The sequence below is a fragment of the Odocoileus virginianus genome, chromosome 10, assembly GCF_023699985.2.
Source record: "Odocoileus virginianus isolate 20LAN1187 ecotype Illinois chromosome 10, Ovbor_1.2, whole genome shotgun sequence".
Lineage (NCBI taxonomy): Eukaryota > Metazoa > Chordata > Mammalia > Artiodactyla > Cervidae > Odocoileus > Odocoileus virginianus.
Window position 1 is genome coordinate 29,039,953 of NC_069683.1, and position 19,444 is coordinate 29,059,396.

Consider the following 19,444-nt stretch of genomic DNA (forward strand, 5'->3'; position numbering starts at 1 on the left):
AATGCCCCATGTTCATGGATTGAAAGATATAATGTTTTTAAGATGGTTTAAGATGGTGATACTTTCCCAGTTGATCTCCAGGTTCAACGCAATCCCTATCAAAATCCCAGCTGACTTATTTGCATATTTTGACAAGCTGTTCCTGAAATTCACACAGAAATTCAAAGGATCCATATTAGCCAAAACAGTCTTGAAAAAGAATAAATTTGGAGGACCCACACTTCCCAATTTCCCAGAGTTATTAAAAAGCTACAGTAATCAAGACAACATGGTTCAGGCATAAGGACAGATGTATGGATCACTGGAATTGTATCAAGTATCCAGAAATAAGCACTTGCATTTACAGTCAGTGACTGTTTAACAAAGGTACCAAGAACAATTCAGTGGAGGAAAGAATAGTCTTTTCAACATATGGTGCTGGGACAACTAGATAATGCACATATGAAGGAATGAAATAGGACGCCTGCTTTACACCATATGCAAAAATTAACTCAAAATCATTCAAAGACCTAAATATAAGAGCTTGAACTATAAAATTCTTATAAGAAAACTTGGAGATAAATCTTTGTGACCTTAGATTTGGCAAGGGTTTCTTAGATATGACACCAGTAGTACAAGGAGCCGAAGGAAAAAATATGTAGATTGGATTTCATTAAAGTTAAAAAAGCTTTTGTACTTCAAAGGACACCATCAAGAAAGCAAAAAGACAGTCCACATATTTGGGATAAAATATTTGCAAATTACCTGACTAATAAGGGACTTATACTATATGTCTATATGTCAAGAATTCTTACAACTCAGTAATTTTAAAAAAACCCAATTAAATATGCAAAGAATCTGAATAGGCAGTTATCCAAAGATGATGTACAAATGGCTGATAAACATACGAGATGTTTAACATTAGTCATCAGGGAAATGCTGATTCAAAACTACAGTGAGATTCTGCTTAATACCCTTAAAATGGCTGTAATTAAAAAGGCAGGTAGTAACAAGTGTTGGCAAGCATATGGAGAAATTGAAACTCATATACTGCCTGTGGGAGTGTAAATATGGTATAGCCATTTTGGAAAACAGTATGGCTGTTCCTCAGGTGATTTCCTATCTCTATGACCTTGCTTATACTGTTCTTTTTATTTGGGAATGCCAATCCTTTTATCTTTGCCTGTCAGAATCCTGCCTATCCCACAAAGCCCAGCTCAGATTACAATTTCCCAAGCCTATATTCTTAGGTTCTGCTAGGTTGTGTGTCTCTTTTTAGTATTAAAAAATTGCTTTTCAAAATGCTTTTACTGATTCCCATTGTTTCAGATTCTTCCTAACACTCAATACTGTCAGACTTATTTGTTAATGTTTGTTAGTCTGATAGGTTTGAAGTGATATTATATCCCATCTACTTGAGTTTTGCTGATTACTAGTGTCTTTGAACATCTTTTTCTTTTCTCCTCCATCTCCTGAGTCATTTGAGTGATTTTTTTTCTGTGAATTGCATAAGATTCTGTTGGCTTATTTTCATTTTCTTATTGATTAATATGAGTTTTTTATTCTGGATACTAGTTCTTTTTTCAGTTCAGTTCAATCACTCAGTCATGTCCAACTCTGTGACTCCATGGACTGCAGCACGCCAGGCCCCCCTGTCCATCACCAACTCCTGGAGTTTACTCAGACTCATGTCCATTGAGTCAGTGATGCCATCCAATCATCTCATCCTCTGTCATCCCCTTCTCATCCCACCTTCAATCTTTCCTAGCATCGGGGTCTTTTCCAGTGAGTCAGTTCTTCACATCAGGTGGCCACAGTATTGGAGTTTCAGCTTCAGCATCCATCCTTCCAATGAATATTCAGGACAGATCTCCTTTAGAATGGACTGGTTAAATCTCCTTGCAGTCCAAGGAATTCTCAAAAGTCTTCTCCAACACCACAGTTCAGAAGCATCAGTTCTTTTTTTAGATGTGTGATAAATATCTTTACTGAAGCGACTTAGCAGCAGCAGCAGGGAGCAGCAGCACACTCCTGGATTGGTGCTTGAGACAGACTGGGTCATCTATTTTCCATTAAAATTTCTGTCATACTGGCAGACAGGGAACTTTGGAAATATTTTTTAGGTTTCTAAAAGAATGTTTTATCCTGAGCAATAGCAGATTTACCTTATATGCCTGCTAAGTCGCTTCAGTCGTGTCCAACTCTGTGCAACCCCATAGACGGCAGCCCACCAAGCTGCCCCGTCCCTGGGATTCTCCAGGCAAGAACACTGGAGTGGGTTGCCATTTCCTTCTCCAATGCACGAAAGTGAAAAGTGAGAGTGAAGTCGCTCAGTCATGTCCGACTCAGCGACTCCATGGACTGCAGCCCACCAGGCTCCTCCGTCCATGGGATTTTCCAGGCAAGAGTATTGGAGTGGGGTGCCATTGCCTTCTCTGACCTTATGTGCTTACTTAGGAGCAATTTTATTATTAGCTTTAATATAGCCCATTTTCTTATCTCTGTTTTTTGTGATTTTTTTTTTTTTCCACTAAAGACTTTATCAAGCTAAGTCTGATCTGGTTTTAGCATCCTTTCTCTTCTTGGCCAGCCAAGGTGGATGACCCACTGGTTGGTGCCTCTCACCTGATGGGTGAGTTCTCCCTGAAGGTGCACCATAACTGGAGCACAGTTGATTACTGGATAGTCCTCCCTTTCTTGTTATCTCAGGGGGAGTTGCCTTGCCAAAACTAAGAAAAGTGCCTCACTTACACCCTTATATCACCCTGGGACTCAGCAGTGGGAGGCTGGTCGGGTGGGCTTTGAATCCATAGTATAGGCAACCTCAGATTCAGGTCAATGGGCTGGTCTGGAGCCAGCACTGCCGGGCTGCTGCCTCCTTCTGTCGACCTACATTCTCACCAGGATAGCACTCCTAGCAGCCAGGCCTCCAAACTAGTAAGAGCAATTAAAATTTAGGCCTTTTTTCCCCCTGGAACTCACAGATTAAGGGTCCATTTAATTTTTCTTTCTTCCTGCTTATTAAAGAAAAGAGAGAAAAAGCCCACAAACTGCAATTAAAGTATTTCCTATCTTTACTTTGTAGCCTGTCAACTCAAAGCAGTAAAAACGATTTTGCTATCGGGATGAAGTTTTGTGAGCTCTGTCTCCTAAACATCTTTGTAGTTTCCCTCTCTTTGTCCCATTGTTACTGTTTTAGCTTTGCCTTTGGACTGTTGCAGCAACTTCCCATCTGGTTTCTCCTCCTCTGATCTCATCAACTCCGAACCCCTTTCTGTATTGCTACTAGAGTAGTTTTTATAGAACACAAATCTGAAACTCCCCAGTTTAAAATCCTCCAATGGATTATTTTTATAAATTAATTAATTTTGGCTGTGCTGTGTATTCGTCGTTGTGTTCAGGCTACTTTTCATTGAGGTGCACAAGCTTCTTGTGGTGGCTTCTCTTGTGGAGCACAGGTTCTAGGGAGCACAAGATTCAGTTTGTGGCATGAAGACTCTAGAGCTCGAGCTCCGTAGTTATGGCACACAGGCTTAGTTGCTCCTCAGCATGTGTAATCTTCTTGGACCAGGGATCAAACCCATGTCCCCAGTATTCACAGGCAGATTCTTACCCACTGTACCACCACCTTCAATAGATTATTTACTGATATACTCTTACCCACACTCTATAAACCCAGTCATACTGAGCTGTTTGCCATTTGCCTGATATGGCATATGTTTTCATGCCTTCGTGCATGAAATTAATATATATTTCTTTATCCCTAACCCACACACCTCTGACAAGCTCATCTTATTCATTGTTCAAGGCCAACTAAAATGTTTCTTCTGAAAAGCTATTCCCAGCCATCTCAGACCTGTTCTTCACTTCCTCCTCAGCATTTCAATAACATGCCAACCTTCTCTGATTTTATATCATATATATTGCCTATAGATAGATTAATATAAATTACCTATATTATTTCCCTGCTGAACTGTAAGCTCTATGTAGAGAACCTTGCACCATGCTTAACACAATAAGCATTTGCTCGATCCTAACAGTGCTGATGGATAATGATGAAGAAATCTGGATTAAGTCACTTTAGGCCTTCACTGACCACTTACTACCAGTCTTATTATGTCAATTCAGTTTTTTTTTTAAGGGAAAAAAAGAGTGATCAAGGCAGGAAGAAGATGAAATTATTTTAAGGGAAGGCAATTTTTAAATTGGGAAGTCTGGCCAAAGATGGGTGGTCAGGACAGGGAAGATTTGAAAGAATTGAGTCTGGATTTGAACAAGAAAAAATTCAGGAAGAATGACTGGTATCATATCTGTGGATTGTTGTGCTGGAGCAGGGGAAACAGACATGTCTGTGAGGGTGGGACTAGGACCTGTAGTTTGGAAGCTGTTCAGGGTTAGATTCCTTCCAAGGTTGATTTTTAGTGCAAAGTAGAGAAATTTCTTAGCCTCCAGAGCTCTTCAGAAGAAGCTTTGACTGCCTGAAGAGGTTCTGAATACACCATCATTAGAAGGTGTGTTGGCATAGGCTGTGTGACCAGCCATGTGGGCCACTATTGAAGATATTCCAGTGTTGGATGGCAAATTGGACTCAATCACCTCCAATCTCTCTTTTAACTCTGTGATTCAGTGCTCGTGTGATGCTTTTCAGTAATGTGAGCATGGTCTATATTAGGACACCGAGTGGGAACAGAATAGCTTTTAAAAAAAAACAACCTGAACCATCTTTGATCAAAGCAATTCTCCTGAGTAATTTCCTGTTTTCTCAGGTTTCGAATCTGAAATAAGAATGTTGGCAAAGAAAATAGCAGCCAAATCCAGAGGTTTACGCAAAGCAGACTCGTGTTTTGAGGGAGGTTGGTGGAGTGGACTTTGTCTCATTCAGCCAGCCCAGTTCTGTAGCCACTCTCTTTTTACTAGTTGTGTAAGATAAATCTAAGCTTCAATATCCTCATCTATAAAATGAGACTAATATATTTCATAAAGTTAGGGTAAAAATTAAATCAGATAAAGAAGTGCCTGATACAGTGCTCAGAACATATTACACATTCAAAATATATCCTTCCTTTTGCCTTCTTCTTTCTCATTTTGAGAGAATTAAAGTGTTTGAAGTTTTTGTTTGTTTTTATTGTTCTGTTGTGTTGCTTATTTGGTTTTTTGGTTACCCCTGGGGTGGGAGGGACAGTTTTTTTATTTTATTTGTGAGCTTCAGACCTGGAATGTCTTCATTGCATAAGTATCCCCTCTACTCACGGTGACAAAATCCTCTTTGTCTTCCTGGCCCAAGGAGTTAGTCTTCTACTAGCTTTTTGATACACTGCTATTTGTACTTCCTAAAGATCAAATCATTACAGAAATGATTCCTCTTGAAAGTAATTTCTAATTTCCATATTAATAAAAAAATAGCTTTATATTTCTTCAGTCCTAATTCTAATAACAGTAAAAGGGATTAGATTGTATTAACATCTATAAAGCAATTAAAATGTACAACTCAGAATCCCAGGAAACTTGATCACTACTGAAACTTTTGAGGTACAAGAGAGAAGAGCTTATTTGTGGCCAGTTATTCTCATCACTCTTGGTCTTCAAAAAATATAAATACAGGAGGGACATACTTGTTTCCAAGGAGCAAGTCCTAGGTATTTGGTAGGTGTGGGAAAAGCCAGTTCCCACCGCTGATTTGGGCTTCGCTTGTGGCTCAGCTGCTAAAGAATCTGCCTGTAATGCGGGAGACCTGGGTTTGATCACTGGGTTGGGAAGATCCCCTGGAGAAGGGAAAGGCTACCCACTCCAGTATTCTGGCCTGGAGAATTCCATGGACCGTATAGACCATAGGGTCCCAAAGAGTCGGACACGACTGAGCGACTTTGACTCACTCACCACTGATTTACTAAATAATCTTAGCCAAAAAATCACTTTACCTCTGTGAACCTTAATTTCCTTATCTACAACATGGGGGAAATAACGTTAGTGTTGTTTTGAGACTTGAATGGCATCAGTTCAGTTCAGTCGCTCAGTCATGTCCAGCTCTTTGGGACCCCATGAATCGCAGCACACCAGGCCTCCCTGTCCATCACCAACTCCCAGAGTTCACTCAAACTCATGTCCATTGAGTCGGTGATGCCATCCAGCCATCTCATCTTCTGTCGTCCCCTTCTCCTCCTGCCCCCAATCCCTCCCAGCATCAGGGTCTTTTCCAGTGAGTCAACTCTTCGCATGAGGTGGCCAAAGTACTGGAGTTTCAGCTTCAGCATCAGTCCTTCCAGTGAGCACCCAGGACTAATCTCCTTTAGGATGGACTGGTTGGATCTCCTTGCAGTCCAAGGGACTCTCAAGAGTCTTCTCCAACACCACAGTTCAAAAGCATTAATTTTTTGGCACTCAGCTTTCTTCACAGTCCAACTCTCACATCCATACATGACCACTGGAAAAACCATAGCCATGACTGGTTGGACTGGTTGGATCTCCTTGCAGTCCAAGGGACTCTCAAGAGTCTGCTCCAACACCACAGTTCAAAAGCATTAATTTTTTGGCACTCAGCTTTCTTCACAGTTCAACTCTCACATCCATACATGACCACTGGAAAAACCACAGCCTTGACTAGACGGACCTTTGTTGGCAAAGTAAAGTCTCTGCTTTTTAATATACTGTCTAGGTTGGTCATAACTTTTCTTCCAAGAGTAAGAGTCTTTTAATTCCACAGCATGTGTTAAAGTATATTTTGTCTGAGTGGTAGATGAAACATCCATGTTGTATCACCATGCACTTCAGTAGATCCAGGCAGTCTTGGAGAACTGGGACTTGGAATGCTCTGTGCTCACTTGGGTGGGGCAGAGCCTGTCCAGAGTCTTGGGAGTGTGCTGAGAAGACTTCAGCAGGGAATAATTGCAACCTAAAAATGTTGCTATGTCCTGAAGCTTACATTCTAGTGACAGAAGATGAGCAGTCTCCTGTAAGTAGGTAAACATATAGTATGTCAGGTTGTTAACCTCTGTGAAGGAAAACAAAGCAGGATAAGAAGCACAGAGAGTAATGAAAGTTGAAGGTACTGTTTTAGAAAGAATGTATGATGACCTTTGAACAGAATTCCAGAAAGGAGGAAAGGGGAAGGGTGAAGGTTCTGAGATGGAGAAATGGGTGACACATTTAAAGAACAGCGCTGAAGCCATTGTGGCTGGAGTAGATTACCATGGAGGCAAGTAGTAGGGCTTTCCTGAAAGCTCAGCTGGTAAAGAATCCCTGCAATACATGAGATCCCAGTTTTACTCCTGAGTTGGGAAGATCTGCTGGAGAAGGGATAGGCTACCCCCTCCAGTATTCTTGGGCTTCCCTGGTGGCTCAGCTGGTAAAGAATCTGCCTGCAATGCAGGAGACCTGGATTTGATTCCTGGGTTGGGAAGATCCCCTGGAGAAGGGAAGGGCTACCCATGCCAATATTTTGGTCTGGAGGATTCCCTGGACTGTATAGTCCATGGGTTGCAAAGAGTCAGACACGACTGAGCGACTTTCACTTTCACTTTCAAGTAGTAGGAGAGGAAGTTAAGAGGCAACCGAAGTCCAGGTAGGTCACTGAAAGGATTTTTTTGTGGTTGTCATGGGAAGCTATGTGGGGTTTAAAGAGAGGAGTGTTTTAACGTTTTAAGGGGTTGTTCTGGCTGCTGTGGGAAGCAGACTGCATGGCAAAAGAAGCAGAGAGACCAGTTAAGACGCTATTGCAATCATCTAGGTGAGAAATAATGATGACTTGGACTAGAATGGAAAGTATATAAGTAACAAGATATGGTCAGATTTTGAATATTTTCTGAAGGTGGCACCGAAAAGGAGTTGCTGATGAATTAGATGTGAATAGGAGAAAAAAGTAGAGGCAAAGATGGCTGTAAGATTTTTGGCCCGAGGAAGTAGAAGAATGAATTGTCATTTACTGGTGTGGAGAAAAAGCTTGGAGAACAGATTTGGAAGGTAGAAAGTAAATATTTACTTGGAAGGTAGAAAGTAAATATTTAGAAGATAAAAAGTAAGTATTTAATTTTAAATCATAATTTAAAATAATAATTCCTAAGTTTTTGAACTCTTAACTGTTTGCCTGGCTTCTAGCACTGTGAAGTCTTACTAATTTAATACTTACGCCAACCTATTAGGTAAATAATATTATTAGTCTGATTTTATAAATGCCACAGCAAATGGCCCAAGGTCACACAAATAATTAGTGATGTTCCTGGAATTCAAACCTAAGCTTAGATGTAGCTCCAGAGACCATACTCTTAGCTACTCTGCCATATAAACTTGATGTCTAGCAAACATCCAAGTGGAGATGTTGAGTAAGCAGTTAGATACTATATGAGTCAGGCGTTCAGGAGAGAAGTCCACTCCAGCTGTATGAAACTTAAGCATAGGTAGTGGACATAAAAATGAAAAGATACATTAGGGCCAATGACCATAAAGGGAGATAAACTCACAAGAAGAAAAAATGATGAGATCAAGCTCTAAAAGGCAACCTAGCTTTCAGGTGTGGTTAACCTATCAGTCCTGCTTCTTAGATCCAGGGAGGGAACAAGCCAAGCTTCTTATGGATGTCCCCAAAATGCTACCCTTCATCCTTCTGCCTGGAATGTTCTCCCTCCCTTTTTTTTTTTGTCTGCATCCAGGGACACCTAGTACCCAGTATAATCCCTGGCAGACAATAGGTACTAAATAAATGGTTGTTGAAGGCCCCTTCTCTTCTCACTTGACAGCCTTGTCAGGCACTTTTCAGGGTGCATTCCAGTTGTCCTCTTATCTGTTTTTCTCCTTCATTACTTGGTGACCTTTTCAAGGCCAGGAATCCTCTTGGATTTGTTTTGTTTTTAAACCTTCCATAGCTCCAAAATACAGCCCCTGAGTCATATATTTCTTGAGGACCTACTCTCTGCCTTGGGGCTTCCCAGATGGCTCAGTTCAGTTCAGTCGCTCAGTCGTGTCCAATTCTTCGTGACCCCATGGACTATAGCTCGCCAGGCTTCCCTGTCCATCACCAACCCCCAGAGCTTGCTCAAACTCATGTCCATCAAGTCAGTGATGCCATCCAACCATCTCATCTTCTGTTGTCCCCTTCTCCTTCTGCCTTCAATCTTTTCCAGCATCAGGGTCTTCAGGACTGATCTCCTTTAGGATGGATGGTTGGATCTCCTTGCAGTCCAAGGGAGTCTCAAGAGTCTTCTCCAACACCACAGTTCAAAAGCATCAATTCTTCGACACTCAGCTTTCTTTATAGCCCAACTCCCACATCCATACATGACTACTGGAAAAACCATTAGCTTTGACTAGACAGACCTTTGTTGGCAAAGTAATGTATCTGCTTTCTAATATGCTCTCTAGGTTGGTCATAGCTTTTCTTCCAAGGAGCAAGCGTCTTTTAATTTCATGGCTGCAATCACCATCTGCATTGATTTTGGCGCCCCCCAAAATAAAGTCTGTCACTGTTTCCATTGTTTCCCCATCTATTTGCCATGAAGTGATGGGACCGGATGTCCATCCAGTGGTGGGTCATGGCATCTAGTCCCCAGTGGCTCAGCAGTGAAGAATCCGCTGAGTCAGAGACACAGGTTCAATCCCTGGGTTGGAAAGATGCCCTGGAGAAGGAAATGGCAACACACTCCAGTATTCTTGCCTGGAGGAGCTTGATGGGCTACAGTCCATGGAGTCTCAATGGTCAGACATGATTTAACAACTAAAGCACAACAAATTCTAGGCCTTATCTGTGCTAGACACCAGAGATCCAAGCAGCATTAAAAGAGGCAGTAGGATGAGTAATACGAGTTAGGGATAAGGAAACAAAATGAGCAAAACAAAACCAGGAACATTGTTGGGAGGAAGCCCAGCTTACCTATGATACTCTTTCTGGACAGAGGAAGTTGATGGTGGGGAAGAGATATTCTCTGCTGACCACACAGACTATTCATCCCTAGCCTGTGTTTGAAGAAAGTGGGGAAAACCACTAGATCATTCAGATATGACCTAAATCAAATCCCTTATGACTATACAGCAAAGTGAGAAATAGATTTAAGGGACTAGATCTGATAGAGTGCCTGATGAACTATGGATGGAGGTTCGTGACACTGTACAGGAGACAGGAATCAAGACCATCCTCAAGAAAAAGAAATGCAAAAAAGCAAAATGGCTGTCTGAGGAGGCCTTACAAATAGCTGTGAAAAGAAGAGAAGCAAAAAGCAAAGGAGAAAAGGACAGATATACCCATTTGAATGCAGAGTTCCAAAGAATAGCAAGGAGAGATAAGAAAGCCTTCCTCAGTGATCAATGCAAAGAAATAGAGGAAAACAATAGAATGGGAAAGACTGCAGATCTCTTCAAGAAAATTTGAGATACCAAGGGAACATTTCATGCAAAGATGGGCTCAATAAAGGACAGAAATGGTATGGACCTAACAGAAGCAGAAGATATTAAGAAGAGGTGGCAAAAATACACAGAAGAACTATACAAAAAGATCTTCATGACCCAGATAATCACGACGGTGTGATCACTCACACTTACCTAGAGCCAGACATCCTGGAATGTGAATTCAAGTGGGCCTTAGGAAGCATCACTATGAACAGAGCTAGTGGATGTGATGGAATTCCAGTTAAGCTATTTCAAATCCTCAAAGATGATGCTGTGAAAGTGCTGCACTCAATATGCCAGCAAATTTGGAAAACTCAGCAGTGGCCACAGGACTGGAAAGGGTCAGTTTTCATTCCAATTCCAAAGAAAGGCAATGCTGAAGAATGCTCAAACTACCACACAATTGCACTCATCTCACACGCTAGCAAAGTAATGCTCAAAATTCTCCAAGCCAGGCTTCAGCAATAAGTGAACCATGAACTTCCAGATGTTCAAGCTGGCTTTAGAAAAGGCAGAGGAATCAGAGATCAAATTGCCAACATCCGCTGAAGAATTGATGCTTTTGAACTGTGGTGTTGGATAAGACTCTTGAGAGTCCCTTGGACTGCAAGGAGATCCAACTAGTCCATCCTAAAGGAGATCAGTCCTGGGTGTTCATTGGAAGGACTGATGTTGAAGCTGAAACTCCAATACTTTGGCCACCTGATAGGAAAAGCTGACTCATTTGAAAAGACCCTGATGCTGGGAAAGATTGAGGGCAGGAGGAGAAGGGGATGACTGAGGATGAGATGCTTGAATGGCCTCACCGACTCAATGGACATGGGTTTGGGTGGACTCCGGGAGTTGGTGATGGACAGGGAGGTCTGGCGTGCTGCGGTTCATGGAGTTGTGAAGAGTTGGACACGGCTGAGCGACTGAACTGAACTGAGCCTGTGTTTGAGAAGCTTGGATGCTTGCTGTCCGGGTTGAGGAGAGGAGGTGGTGGTTTGCTCAAGGAGTAGGAAAGAGGACCTGATCAAGCACTATTGTGTACAGGCAAAGAAGACATAGCTATGCCTTCAAGAAACTTACAGGTTGAGGAAAGGGGGAAGGACAGGGAATGTAAAGAAACCATTGAAGTACTCTGTGATAAATTCTGTCGTTGGGGATGCATGTGTCTTCAAATTTGTTCTGTTCTACAGGATAGAAAGATGCAGATAGAGTTCAGTGAAGTATAAGTCACTTTCAGACAATCAGAGCAGTCTCACAGTGGAGGAGGGTGCTGAGTCTCATGAAAGGAAAGAGTTTGTGGTCAGTAGAGATTTAAGGGCAGAGATGAATGATGCCATGAATATGTTGTAGAGGAGCCCTAGTCTCAAATGTGAGGGTGGACCAAATGGCCTTGAAGTTACTTCTAATCTCTGCAAATCTGTGAACCTAAGTCCCTGCCTTTCTCTTAGCCTGAGAATGTCACCTAGAAAATGAAGGTCTTTCTAATGCTGCCGTTCTTTGATACCTGCCAAATTCAAGTGAAAAAAAATTCTTAGAAACACTGAAGGAAGATCCTATAATTGCCCCTAAAAGTAAAAGACATCTGAAATGATGTAATAGGGGTGTGATTACTCTTGGCTGTGACATCTCTCACATGAAGCTGAATACAGATTTCAGCCATGAGACCAGATCACTTTGTTTTCTAGATTAAACCCTTGACTTTAGCAGACCTCCATATTGCTAATTCGGAGAAGGCAATGGCACCCCACTCCAGTACTCTTGCCTGGAAAATCCCATGGACGGAGGAGCCTTGGTGGGCTGCAGTCCATGGGGTTGCTAAGAGTAGGACGTGACTGAGCGACTTCACTTTCACTTTTCACTTTCATGTATTGAAGAAGGAAATGGCAACCCACTCCAGTGTTCTTGCCTGGACAATCCCAGGGACAGGGGATCCTGGTGGGCTGCTGTCTATGAGGTCGCGCAGAGTTGGACAGGACTGAAGCGACTTAGCAGCAGCATGTTACTAATCAAGTGACAACAAGTTGGCTGCCTTGGCTCTCAAGTCAGAAAATGATTGGGGAGTAGAGAGAGATGAATTTTCTTTGGAGTTGGAAAGGATTTAGGGAAAGGCATATTAACAAAGATACATTATTAAAGCTCAGTATTTACAAATCCCAAAGAAGCTTTTAGGGATTTAGGGATTTAATCTTTGACTTTTAAAATCAGCTTTCCATTGTCAGTCAAAATACCAATGAGCATTAAAAAAAACTGTAGTGAGCAGTGAGACAGGCACTTACACACTGCTAGTGCGAGTACAAATTGATAGTCTTTCTAGAAAGCAATGTGTGCAAAGTATGTGAAGTCTCTTAGCATGTCACTTCTCATCATTTCTGCTGCTGTTTCCCTGATTTGAGCCCTGTCATCCATGCAAGGAGTTTATAGTAGCTCCTAACTGGTCTCTAGGCTTCTCTATTCTTCCCCCATTATGGTCTGTTTTCCACACAGCACAGTGACGTTTTTCAAGCCTAAATCAGATTATGTTATTATTCTGCTCAAGATCCCGTCATGGCTTCTCATTTCACTCAGAGTAAAAGTTGAAGTCCTTACAGTGCCCAGCCTTTTATCTGACTCATCTACTGCCTCTTTCCTCCTCATTTGTTCCACTTCAGCTACACTGGCCTCTTCACTGTTCCTCAGACATCTCCCATATCATATACCCCCAACTTAGAGCCATTGTGCTGAGTATTTCCTTCATCTGAAATGCTCTTCCTTCAGCCATCTGCTTGGTTAACTATTTCCTTCAAGTCTTTCTGGAAATCTTACTTTCTCCGTGACATTATTCACAATATCCAAAAGATATTCACAATATCCAAGTGTCCACCAACAAATGAATTGAAAAACAAAGTTGGTGTGTGTATATATACGTGTATATATGGTGGAATATTACTTATCCATGAAAAGGATTGAAGTTCTGATACATACTAAAACATGGATAAGCTTAATTCTGTTAAGAAGCCAGACACAAAAGGATAAATAGTATTTGATTCCCTGTATATAACATATCTAGAATAGGCAAATTTATAGAGACAGAAAGTAGATTAAAGGTTAATACAGGTTATGGGAAGAGGGAATGGAGTATTATTGCTTAATAGGTAGAGTTCTGTTCGGATTAGTTAAAAAGTTTTAGAAATACATAGGATGGTTGTACAACATTGTGAATGTAATGAATGCTACTTAATTATACACTTAAATGGTTCAAATCACAAGTTTTGTTACATATATTTTGTCACAATAGAAAAAATTTTAATCCCTATATATACTATGAGTGGTGGACTGGATCAGGCTTGTGTGGCTCTCTAGGGCCACTTGTGAGCATCTCTTCTCAACTATTCATTTGATGATGTTGCTGGCTTGAAACCGGCCATGGTGGGAGTATTTACAGCATGGAACTCAGCAAGTGATACAAAATAGGGCTTCACTGCAGTTTCCTTGGGCCAGTTGTTAAATATTTACCAGCACACCACTGAATATGTGTTTATAAAAATGCATAGAAAACTATCTGGAGACTTAAATGCCAAACTGTTACTGTCTCTGCGGAGGAGAGTAGTGTTGTGGCAGGAATGTGAAAGTAGAGTTACACCTTTTACCATATATACTTATATAGTGTTTCAGTTTGTTTTTTTTTTAAATAGTGAGCATATAGACATATATATCTTATACTGCTTTTAAAAAATAGAAAAATATGTATATATTTTCTATTTTTCTCAGAAGGTTAAAACCAGTCACATATACAGTCTGAAATGGCTCATGAAGAGGCTGAAGGCCTAGCCTGGGACTTGGATTCCATTTCCTCAGAGATCTTTCTTCTTGCCCAACTAAATAGGGTTGTTTTTTTTCTCTTCTGTCTTTTCATAGGTTACCCCACAGCCTATCCAGCTGCGGCCCCTGCCTACAACCCCAGCCTGTATCCCACCAATAGCCCCAGTTATGCTCCAGGTAAGGAGAAAGTGGAGTCAGTAGTGATGAGTGGGATGGGAGGTGAGGCTCTACTTGGAAAAAAATAAACTCAAAATACCTGCTGGCCTTTCCATGTCTTTAATTGCTCTGGGCTCAGCTTGTCCATGATTGATTGTCCAGGGAGTCCCCTCTGGGAACTGGGGCAGTTGAGCCTCCAGGTTGAGGCGGGAACAGAATTTCCTCTATTCTCTTAGTAACTTATAGTGACTCCTCTCTCTTCTACTAGAATATCTGAGACATGTGTCCTCCGCACAGAACCTTTTCTGACCTCCTAATGTCCACACCCGTGTTTGCTCCGTTTCCCCTGAGGCTGCCATTGACATACACAGACTCACACACACTGAACACCCACTCACACAGCAGACTTCCTGGACGTGGACCTGGAAGAGAGTGAGAGACTTGCCACCAGACATAAAGAGCTGGTTTTCAAGCTGAAGCAAAGAACTTGTTTTTCAAAAATAACAAAGGGCCAACACTCCTTGGTTAGAAGCTGAAACCGATTTGAAAGTATTGAAGAAGTTTGTTTCAGTTTGGGAGCAATGCAGAGGTCTTACCACTGATGTTAACCCCCGTCCCCACTGGCAAAAGCCTCTCTCAGCTGGTGCTTTAACACTCAAGGGGCAGGAGAAAGATTGTGGGCTCTGCAGTTCGTAAGTCTTGGGTTTAAATCCTGATTATTCAACTCACTAGTTGTGAGGCCTTAGGTTACCTCACCTCTGAGAAATGTGCTACCTACCTCAATGTTATAGATGGTTTTGTGTAAGTTCCTCTTCATTTATTCAACAAGTGTTGCTGAATGCCCTTCACACTAGAACAGAATAAAAGGAAGGATATTATCTTTGCCTAAAGTAGCTTACAGTTGATTTAGGAGCTGACATGTAAACAAATTCCTGGCTGTATGGTGTGATGAATATTGTAAAAGGAATACATACAAGAGGAGAGGAAGCAAAGGAGGGAACAACCTCTGCTTGGGGTTCAGAGTGTAGGGGAAGGCTTCACAGAGAACTTAGCAGTGGATACTTGAGAGAGAAGGAAGAAACATTCTTTTTTGTTTGGTTGGTGGAGGGGTTTTTTTGTTGTTGTTAAGAGGCATTCTTTTTTGTGTGTTTGTTTTGGTTGGTTGGGTTTTGTTGTTATCGCTGAGAGGCATCTTTTTAAACATACAAAGGAAAAGCTGGGCATTCTAGGTAGACTTTAGCCTGGGCAAAAGCACGGAGATGGGAGGAATGATGTTGAAGAACATCAAAGTAGTGAGAATGATTGAAGCATAGGCTCTTGGGTGGGACAGTCCAGAATCTGGATTACAGATGTTCGAGGGCCGGATTTGGAAAGTCCTTGAATGTCATGATAATACCCTCATTTTCATGTTTAGTAATTATTATTGTAAAGTGAGAAAGCTTGAAAAGGCCTTAGAGAGCCTCCAGTTCAGTTCCTTCTCTTGACAATGGAAATGCAGAGAGAAGCAGTATTTTATCCATGTTACCCAATGAATCAACAGTAACAGTAGAACCTTTGGCAGATCTAAGGGTTCTTGGTCTCATGCTTTCTGTGCCAATCCAATACTCACCCCACTGGTGTTCCCTTTCTTCTGGGGTATTTAAATGAGACAAACATGGGCTCTGTCAGAAGACCTAGATTTGCGTTCGACTGTCACTTCCTAGATTAGCAATCTTAACATCTCCTGACCTCTGAGCCTCAATTGCCCCTCCTAAAGTAGGGATAATGTCATGATCATATTATACTCACATGCACATGCATATCATGAGCCCTGCTCTTTTTTGGCAGATAAGAACTATTTTATGCAAATAAGTGATGTTAATCCCTAAAGTGCTTACATAGGTACATTATTCCGCTTGCCCTTGCTATGCCAAGGGCACTCTGGAAGACACTATAGGTGATTCAGATTTGTGAAACTGCAGTCATTGCCCTCAAAAAGCTTGTGAGGGGAACAGTGACACACAGGCTAAAAAAAAAAATCTATAATGGTATCTCACCACTGATATTTTATCCTATACTCGCTTTAATCAATAAGATATATATTTCTCCAAAAACATATACTAGGAGGCAGAAGCAATGAAAACTACAGAAATTCTCTCTTATAAAAGACTTAATCAAATTTTATAAGTTCTATCTTACTTAAAAACTATGGTGATTTTGATACTAATCTTACAGTATAAAAATTATTTCAATGCTATGAAATCTGTGAATTGTCTTGGTAACTACCCACAATGAGATGAGTAGTGTAGAAGGTCAGGTTTACAATGAGATGAGTAGTGTAGAAGGTCAGGTAAGATCCAGGGTGAAGGAGGTGCATTATCTTCATAGTCAGGAGGCCATCAGTGACCTCTGTGGAAGTGGTCAGGAAGGAGAGGCTGGGAGTGAAGGAGTGGATTTAGCAGATGGAGCCTACAGTTACAAGAGGCTTGGCTACTAGCAAAAGGAGGATGGAGGGGGATTGAGTAGAAGGGGAGACGGGGTTAAATGAGGGGTTTTGTTTTTGTTCTTTCTGGAAATGAGCATTAAATAAGTACTGATGAGAAGGAGCAAGTGGAGAGGACATTGAGACACAGAAGACGTGTCAGATGGAGCCAGGCTTCCAAGGAGGCTGTAGTGGTGTAGGAAGTCCAGAGCTCGATTCTCTCATTTGTTTTGGGGAGCTAGTGGAATGGGGTCCCTCCCATGGAAGAGCAGCTCTTCCTCTCAGACAAAAGAAAAGGTCACAGGTGGGTGTGCTTAGAATAACTTGCCCAGTGCTAAGTGTAGAGTTCTTATCTCCTGATCTTGATTTGCTGAGACAATTGAGCAAGGAGAGAGGGAGCGTTCTCAGAGAGGTAAGGGATGAGCCTCCCTGTGAGAGGTGGGAGAGGATATTTGAGCAGTAACACGGCCCTGTAACATTGGAGGTGCAACTGAGGTGGAGACTGTGCGTTTCTCAAGGCTCTCCCCCAGCCCTGGGATATTCGCTCATAATGTTCCAAACTTCTGATGATAGATTTAGGATTAGTTTGCCAAGAAAGCAGAAGGACAGGGAATGAATAGCTAACATTTGTTGAATGGTTCTTATGTGTCAGGGGCTATTTTAAGCTCTTTATGGGTATTGTTTTATATCACAGCAGACCTTTGAGGTCATTATTGTTATTCCCATTTTTCTAAGTGGGAAAACTAAAACTTGAAGTTAATGGAACTAGCCCAAAGATCCCAATCTAGGCATCCAGCCACCACATCCGCATGCACTCTTAACCACATTATAGTTGCAGTTGACTAGAGCGAAATTGAGATGTTAGAGCAGTCAGGTGAGAGAGAGAAGGGAGAGCAGATAGAAAAAAATCTGAGACTGGGGCGGTGGGGTGGGGGAGAATGGATAGATTGAAAAGCTCCTAGCATGTATAAAGTACTGATTAAGTTTTAATTTTAATGCACGCAGAATATCAACCCACATCTTACTTGATTTTCCCCAATTTTGCATTTTTAAAAATCAATATATATCTAAGCTCTGACCAAACCATTTTCTGAGAAACCCACACAATCCACTAGACAGGGTGGTATTAGCATGCTGTGTCAGAAAGCCCCAAACTGGGAGTTGGAAGACCAGGCTTGTAGCACTAGCTCTGCTACTGATACTGGTGTGACCTTGGGCAGATCCTTTTGTCTTTGGAGTTACGTATGCACACAGCTGGTCTCTGGCGTACGGTGGGAGGCTGGCCTCTGCGTTTCCAGGTCTCTTGACTGCGGTGGAGGTGCTGACTCAAGGACAGTGAAGATGTTGTAGGTGCTCTCAGCTTCCTGCCAGAGCTGCCACTTGTGATGCTGAAAGATGCTACAGGATAGACGCCTGCAGAGGAACCAGGCTCTCAGGTTGAAATTTCTCTCAGCTTCTTCAAGGAAACAAAGAAGTTGCTTCAAAAAGAGCTATTTATAGCAGCACTGAGTACCCTAAGATGTCATCTGTCCAGAATGCAAGGAAATGTTTCACTCCTTCATTGGTTTTGAAAGCAGCTTGGGTACTTGGAGCTTTTTTCCAAGCTCTAATGACTTGAGAGATCTTCTTTAAATTTGGCCCCGCAGGAGGTATAGCCAACAGAGACTTGTTTTCAGAATCTAGAGACCAAAGGATGTGTCATATTAACAGTAATCTGACTTGAAAATGAAGCAAAAGGAAAAACAGAATAACTAACATAGATAAAATGAAATACCTCCTCACAAAAAATCTTTATAAATCATTGTCATCTGTTGTTGCACTTGATTTCATAGCAGCCTTCTAGAGTAGATACATTATTCCCATTGTGCATAAGATGAACCTGAGAAGGGGAAGGAATTTGTGTTTTCTGAACACCTGCCATGATCCAGGCACCATGCAGGTCTTGTCACAATTTTTTTTCCCCTACAGTCCTGTGAGTTAGAGCTTCTTGTCTCCAGTTTTGCTCAGAGAGGTAAAATTACTTGTGCAAAGTTGCACAGCTAAAGAGCAGTGGAGCTCAGATTCAAAGCCAGTCTGACGGCCCACAGTCTGTGCCCCTTCTACAGCAGCACACTGTCCCAGAGGTTTTAGGGAATGAAGTGCCCCTACATTGGTCCTAGCCCTCCAGCACTTTATAAGAGCTCTTCAGAGACCAAAGATGGTGGTTTTGTCCCTAAACCTTTAGCTTTTTATCCAGCACATACCGCCTCTGTCATGTGTGAAGTCCCTCTGCAATGCTTGGGAGAACTGAAATTTATTCTTAGCATAAACAAGCAAAGAGCAGGAACTTGGACGTATGTATCCAGGCAGCTCTGGGTCAGCTGCCTGGAAGATGTCGTGGTATCCAAAGGGTACCGCTCCCCAGTGAGTGGGCTTTCCTGGATGGCAAGTCTGTCACCCTCTCTAGGGTGGAGGTACTTTGTACCCTCTGTGTTCACGGTTTTCTTATGTAGCCCGGGGGAAACTGCTATTTTGAGACAAAGTCTGTTTTTGTAACTGCAATATGTACTACTTTGCACAGATTCTTAGTGGTAATTTCAACTAACATTTCTATCCAACAGAGTTTCAGTTCCTGCATTCAGCTTATGGTAGGAAAGCTATTTTTCCTCATCTGTATTATGGCCTATGAATGTGTTATCTCGTAACAAC

General features: G+C 41.8%; 1 protein-coding gene across 4 annotated transcripts in view; it reads left to right on the forward strand.

Moving 5' to 3' along the window:
* Positions 1-19,444, forward strand: part of FAM168A (family with sequence similarity 168 member A) — a 218,767-nt gene that overhangs the window by 178,865 nt on the left and 20,458 nt on the right. For 2 of the 4 annotated variants that reach the window (XM_070473278.1, XM_020902765.2), the window contains exons 3-4: positions 14,236-14,316; positions 19,357-19,383. In XM_070473278.1, the coding sequence (XP_070329379.1) occupies positions 14,236-14,316; positions 19,357-19,383 (108 nt within the window). The remainder of the gene's footprint in view (positions 1-14,235; positions 14,317-19,356; positions 19,384-19,444) is intronic. The other 2 variants (XM_070473279.1, XM_020902767.2) reach the window with 1 other exon arrangement.